Here is a 12,203-nt window from a genome sequence, read left to right as displayed (position 1 = left end):
TCATAAAAGTAATTCAGGCTCATTGTAGAAAATGTGGACAATGCAGGAAAATTCAACCGCCCGCCGTTAATACCTGATGCACTTATTTCCTTCCAATCTTTTCTATGTATGTACATTTAAGGAAACTGGGCTGTCTGTACACACCACTGAATTTTATACTTTGCCTTTTTTATTAATATTATTGTGAACATTTTATCATATCACTAAATACTCTTTAAATTGTAATTTTTAGTGGTTGCATAATATTCCATCACATTGTAATTTAATCATTCCACTGTTGTTAGTCACTTGGGTTGCTTCCATTTTTGTAAAATATGGACATTGATAAGTATATATACCATTGCCAAAATATTCCTTTTTAGGACAGCTTTCTAAAAGTGGTACTACTGTATCAAAGGATATCAACATTCTTTTTTAAATCGTTCAGCTTCCCCTAAAACAATAATGTATTAAAATGGTTTAAAATATATAACAATGATGGGACAAAGGGAACAAATTTCTAGAAAATGGCAAATGGATGAAATGGTAACTGAGAAAGTTGGGTGGAGGGAGTGACAGCTTGAAACACTTGTTGAGGGCAATATAGTGGAAGGATGCAGCTGAAGTACCTGCCAAACCCCAGCTGACTTGGGACTTGGAAACCCCAAGTGCCATGAAGGGTGAGAGGGAGAAGTGGGGCTAAAAATAAGGGCATTAACTCAAAGTATGTAATAACATTTGATCCCCTTCTCTCCCACTCTAGAGAAGTACTTACATCATGCAAACCCCAGACAAAAACATCAGAGGATTTTTTGCTAAGAAAATGTAAGCACCCCAGCCAAAAGATCTCTGCATTCTGGCATTTAGAGGTCGCCAGGGAAACAGCTTGCTCATTACCAACCACTCTAGAGGGAAGCCTTTTACTGAGCCAATCGACCCACCTTCCCACCACACAGATATATGCATGTATTTGTGTGTGTGTGTGTGTATCACTAAAAATCACAACATATTTGAGGAAAGTCTCCAAAGACAAACAAAATAAAGAGAAAAAAGGACCCAGAGCAGGCGAACGAAGATGGTGAGACAATTCATGTGACAGAAGAAAGACATTTTTAGGAAAATCCTTCTAATTAGAATACTCAGATTTGAGAGGTATCTCTAAAATGAGAAAAGTACGCTACAAAAAAGGAACAAACTGAAAACAAGAAAAGGCTCTTAGAAATTAACTATTGCCCAAAATAAAAAATTCACTAGAAAGGTTGAAAAATAATCAAGGTACTCTCCCAGAAAATGGCACAAGGAAATGGAAATACTAGAGAAAGTAGTTGATGATCAATCCAGAACATCCAACATTTGACTAACAGGAATCCCAGAAAGAGTGAAAATAGAAAAAAAAAATATGGAAACGGAGAACTGTCAACATAAATAACATGAGAAAATTTCCAAGAGTAGAAGTACCTGAGTCGCTAGATTGAAAAATCTCAGAGTACATTAGGGAACTGAGTATATCAAGGATAAACAGGAGACTTTAAAAGCTTGAAAGGGGTGGGGAAACATCACAAAAATGTAAATTCTATTTATTGTCAAAGAAATAAGAATCAGACTGGAATCAGGCATCTCATTAGCAACACTGGATGTTATAAGTCAGGGAAGCAATGCCTACAAACTTTGGGGGAAATTCATCAATCTAGAATTCCAGAGCCAAACTACCAATCAACTGTGAGGGCAGAGACAGCTGTTTTAGATATATAAGCACCCAACAATTTTGCCTTCCACATACTCTTTCTTGGCAAGTGACTTGACGTGCTGCAGTGAAATGAGTGTGTAAACAAAGAAAGGAAGAATGTGGATTTTAGGATGCAATGGAGTCCAGTGTAACAACTGGACAGTAGGCAGAGCGAACATGAAGGACAGGGACTTTCCTGGTGGTCCAGTGGTTAAGACTCCGTGCTTCCACTGCAGGGGGTGTGGGTTCGACCCCTGGTTGGGGAACTAAGATTCCACATCCCACATGCTGCAGGGCATGGCCAAAAAAAAAAAAAAAGTTAAAAAGGAAAAAGAACATCAAGGACAGACTAGAGCAGAAGGCTGGAGGTCTCTGGAAGGGATATATACAGGAGAAAGCGGGACTCTGAATGTCTAATTGGACAGAGAATTTGAAAATAACTGAGGATATGTTAAAAGCAACCAGTACAAGGGAAAAAGAAAGACAACCAGAAACTTCAGTAAAAATTAAATGCTGCTCCAAAAAGGAAATATAATCACAATAAACTACTTAGGTCTGCAGTGAACAACATTTACACAGTCATAATAACATTCATGCTGTTTATTTCAACTTTCAGAACAAATCAATAAACAAAGCATAAAAGACTATGGTTTCAGAACAGAATTCAAGAATTATCAGACTTGACATTGTCAGAGGCAGAGAGGTGGACAAGGGGAGGAGACAGAAGCAGGGTGCATCCCCCATTCTACAAAATGGAGAATTGAGATACTGTTTACAGTTAATACAATAAAACTAAATTTGTAGTTACAATAAATAATTTATTTTTCCTGATTATAAAATTTTTGTTCCTTATAAAAAATATGGAAATTACTTAAAAAAAAAACCTTTTAATCACCCATAATTCCATTATCCCTAGGACCTGGGTTTGAGCCCAGGCTCTGCAATTTACCATTTGTATGGCTCTGAACAAGTCAACCATTTATAACATTTTCTTGTATTTCCTTCATGTTTATCTATATACTTTCTCATAGTATATAGTGTACATAACAACATTATGTGAGAACTGTACTATATACACAATTTTGAATCCAGACTTTTTTCACTTTAAAGTATAAAGTAAAACTCTGGATACAAATATCATGCTCTTCGATACTTCTAAATATACTTCTTGGCCATAGGGCAGTCAGAGGTTTCCCAGAGATGGGCCTGAGCCAAATCTTAAAAGAAACCAAATGTTAGGCAAAGCAGACAGGGGCTGTGGGGCATGGTGGTGAGGTATCACAGGCACCAAGGACAGTGTGAGCAAAGGCACGAGAAGGGCAAGCACGTGCCTCCAGGCTGCAGTAAAGGTGCGTGTGAAGTGAAGCAATGAGGCTGGGAAGAGCTCAGTAAATCATGCTGAGGGATCCAGAGACATCTTTCCCATGGGAGACATGAAAAGGGGGTATGGCAGACCTTGTTTGCTTTGGCAACCCAGGACCTAGCACCATGTTTGCCACAAAGAGAGTGCATAATAAATATTTTTGTAATCAACACATGATACATCGGAAATGCCTCCTGGGTTTCCAGTCTGGGTGCTGGATAATGCCACCATTTGCTGAGGGGGGGAAGCCAGGAGAAGCAAGATTGAAAAGGTTATGTATCTGGGCAACATCCTCAGAGATTCCATAGTCTGACCTCATTTTTTAAAAAGCCACCATTTTGTAGCATGTGAGAGCAATTATGTAGTGCATCCCCAGGTGTGACTTGAGGCCCTGGAGGCTCCACGGATTGGCCTCGGGGAATTTATATGACTCCACAAATAAGCACAAAACTGAGAGTGCAATCCGAGTTTCTCCTGAAGAGGGTCCACAACCTCCATCAGATTCTCAAAGGGGCTGTGACCCCAGAAAGGTTAGGCACACAACGGGAGAAGTGACAGAAGTGGGAGAGAGATGACCACCTAGGGGAGGGAGGGGATCTAGAGCATAGAAAAAGGACTAGCTTCCTGAGCCTGGAGGAATTCTCAGCCAATTGTGTTTGAGAGGGGGGTGTGTGTACGTGTGCTGATGAAGAATCTCTCCCCACCAAGCCTCCAAAGCACCCATACATGATTTCACTTTCTCATCCCTGTGCTCCACGTAACATATATCTGTTGGTCTCATTTGAGGGTAAGAAAAGACTTCTTGGCTCTACCCTTAATGCTCATCACTAGGTCTGACTCTTCGTCTGAGATCTATAAGACTGATAGCTCTTGGCAACTTAAGAAAATGGGGCTTCAGAGTTCCCATCTACTTCTGGCAAGACCAGCCCAGAAAGAAGGGAGATGACCCCAAGGAAAAGGAAAACCTAAGCCAAGTCTGACAACAAAGGGTAGTCACTCCTCTCCTATCAGAAACCCTGTAGAAAAAAGTGGGAGGTAATTTAGTTTGAGGGCTAGAATTTATTTATTTATTTTTTGCAGTACACGGGCCTCTCACTGCTGTGGCCTCTCCCGTTGCAGAGCACAGGCTCCGGATGCGCAGGCTCAGTGGCCATGGCTCACGGGCCCAGCCGCTCCGCGGCACGTGGGATCCTCCCGGACCGGGGCACGAACCCGTGTCCCCTGCATCGGCAGGTGGACTCTCAACCACTGCGCCACCAGGGAAGCCCGAGGGCTAGAATTTAATTGGGAGGGAAAGTTGTTATGAGTTGGGGAAGGAACTGATCTGTCTAGTAACCTACTAGGCTCACAGGATTTGTGTAGGATCGGGGGTCCTGAACCTGGGTGCAGATTTGTGGAAACCCAGACCCGGAGATGAAATATAAGCAAAAATGTAAAAAGTCATTTTGTTGAATGAGGAACAGAAAAGCATGTTACGTAGAACTTGGTTTGCTCATATAAATAAAATGTTTGGTATATTCACTTAAAATACAAATACAGGAAGTTAGGTCACAGAGTCCCAGCAGCCAAGGGTTGTCAGAGGCACAGAAGGCAATGTAGTTACTGTCCTGTTTTGCTGAAACAGAACAATGTGCATCCAGATCCTTATATTGGAGTTCCCCTCCACCTTCGATCTCACACATCTGTGGCCTGCAGGTTTCACTTGTCTGTAGTGGCTCATTCCCCTCCTAAGTTTTAAAAAATACTGAGGCCTAAAATGGAAAAATTTTCACGGGTCCTAGATGATTCTAACATGCAGCCAAGGTTAAAAACCACTGCCGTAAAACGGTGGGTCAGTGATTCCCAAACCTGGCTTTATATCACAATCACCTGGATAGCTCTTCTGAACTCCCTATGAATAGAAATCTCTAGCCAGGAGATCACAATCAGTTATGACTGAGTATTCAATTACGAGGATAAATATACAGCATGTGGCTCAAACAGTTTAACCATCTTAATGGTCACAAATCCCAGCTGATACCTTTCAGGAAAGCACACTTTTGGCCTCTTGGTGGGTCAGGGTCACGGATTTACCCCAAATCTTCAGACCTGCTCGCCCCCTCTAAGCCTCCTGATCATGCAGGGGGAAAAACCTAACTTGTTCCTAATCTCAGCAGAGACATGCGGTGTTATCTTTGGGTCTTTCCACTCCCAGACAGGGGACAGAAAGAGTCACTATCAGGGTCTGTGAGGGCATGAGCATTTTTGATTCTTACTTTTGAACTGTATTGATGTTTTTGTATTTGTGTCTATATGATTTAGAGTGAAACTGGGAGAAGTTGTCACACATGCTTTGATGAAAGATGGTGGTTAAAGGGGGAAAAAAAAGTTAAGAAGTTAATAAGCTTTCTTGTGTATGCCTCCTGTATGTGAAAGTGCTCTGTAAACTACAAAACGCTATGCTAACTAATATTTAGTCTTGTAGAAATGACACAATAAATGCGTGGACTTATGCACGACGTGCCCCCAACTGCTTTCACCAGAGAGCGGGAGTGTAGACAGACCCAGAAAGTAGGAGACTCAAACCCCAGCCTTAGATTTGCTGCTTGCTGGTCACACTGCCTAAGGCAAACTCCCAAATCTGTCACCTCAGCTTCCTCACCTAAAAATGAGACTATATACCCTTTTCTCAGGCTTTCCCACAGATCTGGTGGGGTTACAGGTGATGAGACATGGGATAAACATAGAAGAGCAGAGGGAACCTGGATTTAGGACCTGGGTCTGAATACAGGCTGTCACTTGTTACTTGGTCTTGTGTTATATGACCTCTCTCAGGTAAAGGGGGCAAACACCTCTTTCAGTGTTACAAGGATTAAGGTAATGATCTATCTGAAAGTATGAGGTAAGTGCCGGGTATCGTGACTCTACACATGAAGGTACACAAAGAATCAAGTTCTATATAAATACAAGGCAATATTATTACATAACTCTACCTATTGCATAGTTGTAGAAACTGTTTTTCTGGGAGTAAAGGCTCAATGGTAACAAAGGTATCTTACCTTAGCCAGTTTCTTCATCCTTCTAAAAGTTTGCATATTCCAATACCTTTGAACTTCTAAAAAAAAACAAATGAAGACCTTAGGAATCCCACTCTGCTTCCTCCCTCTCTTTTCATTTCCCTCTTGGCTCCTCTCAGAATTAGAAGGGCTCCATTATTTCTTCTAAAGACCATCCAGAAAGTGACAATGACACCCAACTGAGCCCCCTGCTTGGGCCTGAGCAGAATGAGAGCAGAGACAAAGCAGGCATACCTCCAGGGAAGCTTTATTCTCTGATGCCTCTATCTGGGAAGGGGGCTGCTAGCAGTGTCTCACTCAAACGGAATGCAATGGCAACTGGGGTTAAGTTAAGGGAAGAGCTGTTGACCTTAGCAAAGGGGCACAGCCCAGAAACGTCTGTGGCTATCTCCATCAGTCCTCAAGTGCTTTGCCATGCAGGCTGGGAAACGGTCAGAAGAGACTCTCGTCAGAGGTCTCCAGAGCTTTACCACACCAACGTTCACGAGGTACAGACGATGAGGGAAACGAATGCTTCCTACTTCCATCCATGTTAGGAGCAGTAGATGGTTAGTAGGGTGTTTTTTTTTTTTAATTACCTAGGGAATGGAAAAATCTATAAATGTTCATAGGTGAGTTGTTGGTGAACTGCTACCCCAAGTGGTTTCCTTAATGAGTCGCTGCTTAACCCAAAATATTAGAATACAAGGTTCAGAGCTCTGGAATTCCATCAGGCAGACCTCTACCAGTAACCTGCCGCTGCCCAAGAAATTACCAGAGTTTTCAAAAGCAAAGTTAAGTGAAAAATGCCTTTCCCCCAAAGGGATCTTTATCACTGAGCTCTGTATGATCCATTTCTAAGAAAGCCACATTCCACTTCAGACACCATGACCACTTGGGGCACCAAGTGAAAAACAAAATCCTTGCCTTGAGGCCTTTGTTTTCATTTTCTTTAAATTAGCCTCTGACATGCCCCTCTTGTGTTTTCCGCTGCTCTCCTGAAAACTGTTACTTTTAAGGACAGAGCAGGCCTCGTTTTCACCAAGGAGGAGAAAACAGCCAAGAGGTGTCTGACTTGGGTGGGGGGCGGGGGCGGGAGGTTCTGACTGGCGCCTGGAGGTCTCCCTCGTCCTCTATGTGCTCTCAACGAGATGGGTTCTGTGGTGGCGCATGAGGTGTGAGTTGGAGATGAAAGCTGCGCCGCACTTGGCGCACTCGTAGGGCTTCTCCCCGGTGTGGGTTCTCTGGTGCACGGTGAGGCTCGACCTCTGTCGGAAGGCCTTGCCACACTCGCTGCACGTGTACGGCTTCTCCCCATTATGGATCCTCTGATGAATCAGCAGGTACGAGCTGCAGGTGAAGGCCTTCCCACACTCGTTACACACATATGGAAGGTCCCCGCTGTGAATCCTCTGGTGCACGATAAGGCAAGAGAGCTGACTGAAGGCCTTCCCGCACTCACTGCAGTCGTAAGGTTTCTCCGCGGTATGGATTCGCTGGTGCACGATAAGGTGTGAAAAACAACTAAAGGCTTTTCCACACTCTTTGCACTCGTATGGCTTCTCACCAGTATGGCTTCGCTGATGCACGATAAGATTTGCGCTCTGGGTGAAGGCTTTGCCGCAGTCGTTACAGGCAAAGGGCTTCTCCCCGGTGTGGATCCTCTGGTGGACAATGAGGTTTGAGCTCCGAGTAAATGTTTTCCCACACTCGTTACATTCATAGCATTTTTCTGTAATGTGGACTTTCTGGTGCCGGGCAAGTTGTGAGCTGTAACTGAAGGCTTTCTCGCATTCACTGCACTTAAAGGTTTTCTCTAAGGAGTGGATTTTTTGATGTACAGTCAGATTTGAACTCTGAGTGAAGGCTTTCCCACACTTTGAACAAACATACGGTTTCTGTCCAGTGTGGATTCGCTGATGCACAACAAGGTTTGCGCTCTGAATGAAGGCCTTCCCACACTCGTGACATTCGAAGGGTTTTTCTCCAGTGTGGATTCGCTGATGCACTACAAGGTTTGCGCTCTGACTAAAACCTTTCCCACACACGCTACATGTAAAAGGTTTCTGCCCAGGCTGGCTTTTCTGATTTTTAACAGAGCCAGAACCAAGGCTGTATCTCTCCTCAGATTTGTGACACTTCTGGTCTTCCTCTTCTTTGAAGTTTTCAGGTATGTGACAGTCCTTCACTGTCAATTGTCTGAAATCTTTCTTTTCCCTCTTTATTCTCTGCCTTTTTAACATGTTCCCTTTTTCACAGCCTTCTCCTAACTCAGGTCCTGGAGAGTCAACTTTCTGGATTCTTCCTGATATAATGAAAGGTTTTTCTGCTTCATCACATATCTCAGTTTTTGGAACCAATAACTGTGGGTTCTTGGTTTCAGCACCTGAAACAGCAAACAGAAAAAATAAATGTCAGATTTTTTTGGCCTAGAAAAAGAATAGGATAGTCAAGTCATAACGGTCAGGAAGCGTGTGACTTCAGCTGTGAGCTGCAGGTCATGCAGCAACTGCACAGGGGAATCTAATGTCCAAAGACATCCTACTGGCACAGGCCAGGGCAACTCTCCAGCCAGTAAGATGAGTGGGTGGGACAGGCATGTTATGAGGCACAAACCAATACTGGGCAAGGAGGACAGCCCAGTTTGGTAGCCAGGCTAAGGCCATCACAGTCATTCAGAAAGAAGGGCAGTGTCAGAGAAGGGGAATGCCTGAGCGCTGGATACAGCAAAGCCCCAAATGCGACAACAACAAAAAACCCTGAAAGACTCATCTTTTTCTGGTTATTTCTATTACTACTGCTCTGATTTCTCAATCTACTCCACTTTTCTCCCTGTAGTTTAAAACTGCTATTACATCTTCTTTTCTTCCTTCTTATGTTACTTTCTCCCTGTTACCTCTTTCCCCTACTGCCTCTCCACCCTTCCTTTCCTGGTTTTTATGTAAAAACATTTTTTGTTTGTGAAATATTCTGAATTTTTCTAGATGTATAAAGGACATAAAAATAAGTTATGCTTAAAAGCTTAAAAACTTGACTTTAAATGTATAAACTTTAATAAATTCAATATTAATGAATACATACCAAACTGTAGATAAAACTCACAAACAATTAAAATCAAAACTTGCAAAGTACTTTCATGTATATTATACAATTTTATCATCACGATGAAACTGTTCTCCTTCACTTGTATGGAAGCTAAAAAAGAGCAAGGCTGTTCTTACTCACTGCTATATCCCTAGCACCTATCACACTGCTGGCACCCAGGAAGCAGGCCCCCAACGAATCCTGTATTTACTGAATGAATGCACCCAGTTTATAGAATAGGAAATGGACATCCAGAAGAGAAAGGATTTTCTCAAGGTCAAAGAGTTATCAGAGGTCGGGCAGCCACTACACTCGTGTCTCCCTCTCAATTCCTAGAGCTCAGTGATCTCGCTATTACCTTTAAAAAAAAAAATATTTATTTACTTGGCTGCACCGGGTCTTAGTTGTGGCATGTGGGATCTTCGCTGCAGCGTGCAGGGTCTTCAGTTGCGGCATGCAGGTACTTAGTTGTGGCCTGTGGGATCTAGTTCCCTGACCAGGGTTTGAACCCGGGCCCCCTGCATTGGGAGCTCAGAGTCTTAACCGCTGGACCACCAGGGAAGTCCCTCGCCATTACCTATTACAACAGAAATGGCTGGCAGAAAGGTGAGTCCTGGCTAGGAATAGCAGAGAAAGTAAACAGTGGTCATTCCTGGTGGATGGGGGCAGCTGCTGGAGTTAAGACTATAAATGACTGACTGATAAAGCAAGGAAAGAGAAAAGAAGTGATACACAGGGGAACGCTCCAGAGACAATGGAGCAGAAAGCAGAAAGCAGGAAACAGAAGCTGCTGAGAGTTTGGGGAATTAAAGAAGAGACAAGAAAATGAAAGGTGGCAATCCTAGCCTTCCCTACAACACTGGTTTAAGAAATTGACTTGGTTTGCAAATGCCTGAGTAATTGGCTAGGGAGGAGAATAGGATCAGGATATTCAGGCACAGCCCTATACTCATAGCATATGAGTACCAGAGGGGCCTTGGCAGTCATCCAGGGATTGCTCCCACAACACACGACTCATGGCTACCACACTGTTGACCCACAATTACATGTCACTCCTTCACAGGCAAGCTTACGCCACTGCTAGCCAGACACATCCTGAGTCCCAGCTTAGAGAACCAGGTGATAAGCCAGCCATCAGCAGCCTCCATGAAGACCTAGCTTTAAATCTCATCATGGCTGACTCAAGTGCTCAAAATTCTCTAGAATTTGCACAAAGATCTATGAAAACAGAACACCTCCAGGCATTTCCTCAAAATATCACCACAAAAGGTGACCCTTCCTACCTTAGCCAGCTTCTCTTGCAGGCTCACCAAGCTACAATAAACACGAAGCATATGAAGAGGACATGTGTCTACACGGGTGAATAAATATGAAACTTGCTGAACAATAAATGTGATTAAAAAGGTAAATTTGGAGTTCACCTGTGTTTGTCTGGTGTCTTGAGACTGTGTGCAAAATAAGCCATTTCCTGTGACAAATGCATAGGCATCTTTCAGTATTCCTCTGTCCAGCTCTTGCTGACACTTTCAACACCTCAAGACTCTCTGTTGCTGAGGTTAGGAGACGAGACCACCAGTCTCTGAAAAGATTTTGAGAAACCTCAATGGTCAGATTCTGAATTGGGATTGAACCTCACCTAGACAGGTCATGTTCCCATGAGTCTCCAGTAGCTCGCTCTTGGCCAGAGTCTCTGGTAATGAGGAGCTGCCTGGGGTTGATGCAGCAGACGCCTCCTGTGTTGGTTTCAGGACCACAGCCATGTCCCAGAACATGTTCTGACCCTAGAAACAAGCAGGCACAGGTGGGTTTATGAGGAGACTGTCACTGGGAGATAGTACAATTATAGCTTTGAGGTTGAGAATATAAGCACCTGTTCTTGGAGACGGTAAAATAAAAAAAATTTTAAAAGAAAGAAAAATACCAAACATTTAAAGATGAAAAAGGAAAAGGAAGCCAGAGTCTTCCCTAATTCCCAAGGTGGGGTGGGCAGAGAAGCAAGCCTGCTACCTTCCTCCTGATCACTTTGATTTCATCTCATTGTCCACTTCAGCACCCAAACCTAACTTGCCAGTGAGAGCACAAGACAAGAGAGCATATGGGGAGATTTTCCAGAGTAGACTTTCCCAAGGTCTAAAGATCAAAAAAGCAAGGTTCTAATCATATTATTACAGAGAGGCTTTGGGGAACCTCAAGCCTCATTTGGCTAGTGATGGAAAGGTGTGTGTTTGAAAACATACAGCCTCACAAACTCAAATCATGGTCTGCAGATCAGCAGAATCACCATCACCTGGGAGCTTGTGAGACCTGCAGAATCTCAGACCACACCCCAGACCTCCTGAATCAGAATCTGCATTTTAATAAGATTCCCCTCCCCCACATCCTGGTGATTCCTATGCATATTAAAGTTTGAGAAGTACAGGTTAGAGTTATCAAATCCTGCCTGGAATCACCTGAAGAGGTTTTTTTTTTTTTTTTTTTTTTTAATACAGAGGTCTGGGTCCCATCCCCCAGAGATACTGGTTTAATTGACGACATATGGCATGGGTATCATGATTTTATAAGAAGCTCCCCAGGTAATTGCAAACTGTAGCACAGTTTGAGAAGCACTGGTTTATAGAAACTACCGAGTGTCACATCAATAGAATAATATAATGTTTCAATTATATTGCAAAAGACTAGAGGCCAGAGCCCTTGCCAGGCAACAAGACTACAGATGTGGGAGCAGGGGTATAGGGTCCCCTCTGAAATCACTTGAGATCTTTAGCTGTCTCCTTCCTCTTTCCTCCCAGACCATTGTTTACCTTTTCCTCCTGTTCTGATACATCAAGGCCTGTCTGAGGACACTCCCCAGGGGCCCAGACTTTGATGTTTTCAGAGCGCACTCGTTGGCTGGATGCCTGACCCACGAAGGTTTCATCCTCTTCCTCCTCCTTTTTCACTGTCACTGGTCCCCAAGGGGCCAGGGTCATGGCCTCTCTCAATTCTGTAGTCATCCTCTCTGCTCAGCAGGGAAACT

General features: G+C 43.4%; 1 protein-coding gene across 1 annotated transcript in view; it reads right to left on the bottom strand.

The window, feature by feature from the left end:
- The window catches only part of ZNF35 (zinc finger protein 35), a 40,483-nt gene extending 28,303 nt beyond the window's left edge, over nucleotides 1–12,180 (bottom strand). Inside the window, 3 exon segments of the mRNA XM_059077369.2 lie at nucleotides 7,252–8,489; nucleotides 10,824–10,968; nucleotides 11,989–12,180. Coding sequence (XP_058933352.2) covers nucleotides 7,252–8,489; nucleotides 10,824–10,968; nucleotides 11,989–12,180 — 1,575 coding nt within the window.
- Nucleotides 12,181–12,203: the final 23 nt, after the last annotated feature.

This window comes from Kogia breviceps, chromosome 10 (genome assembly GCF_026419965.1).
Source record: "Kogia breviceps isolate mKogBre1 chromosome 10, mKogBre1 haplotype 1, whole genome shotgun sequence".
Classification (NCBI taxonomy): domain Eukaryota; kingdom Metazoa; phylum Chordata; class Mammalia; order Artiodactyla; family Physeteridae; genus Kogia; species Kogia breviceps.
Note: the sequence above shows the minus strand (reverse complement) of the source record. Positions and strands in the feature narration are given on the sequence as shown.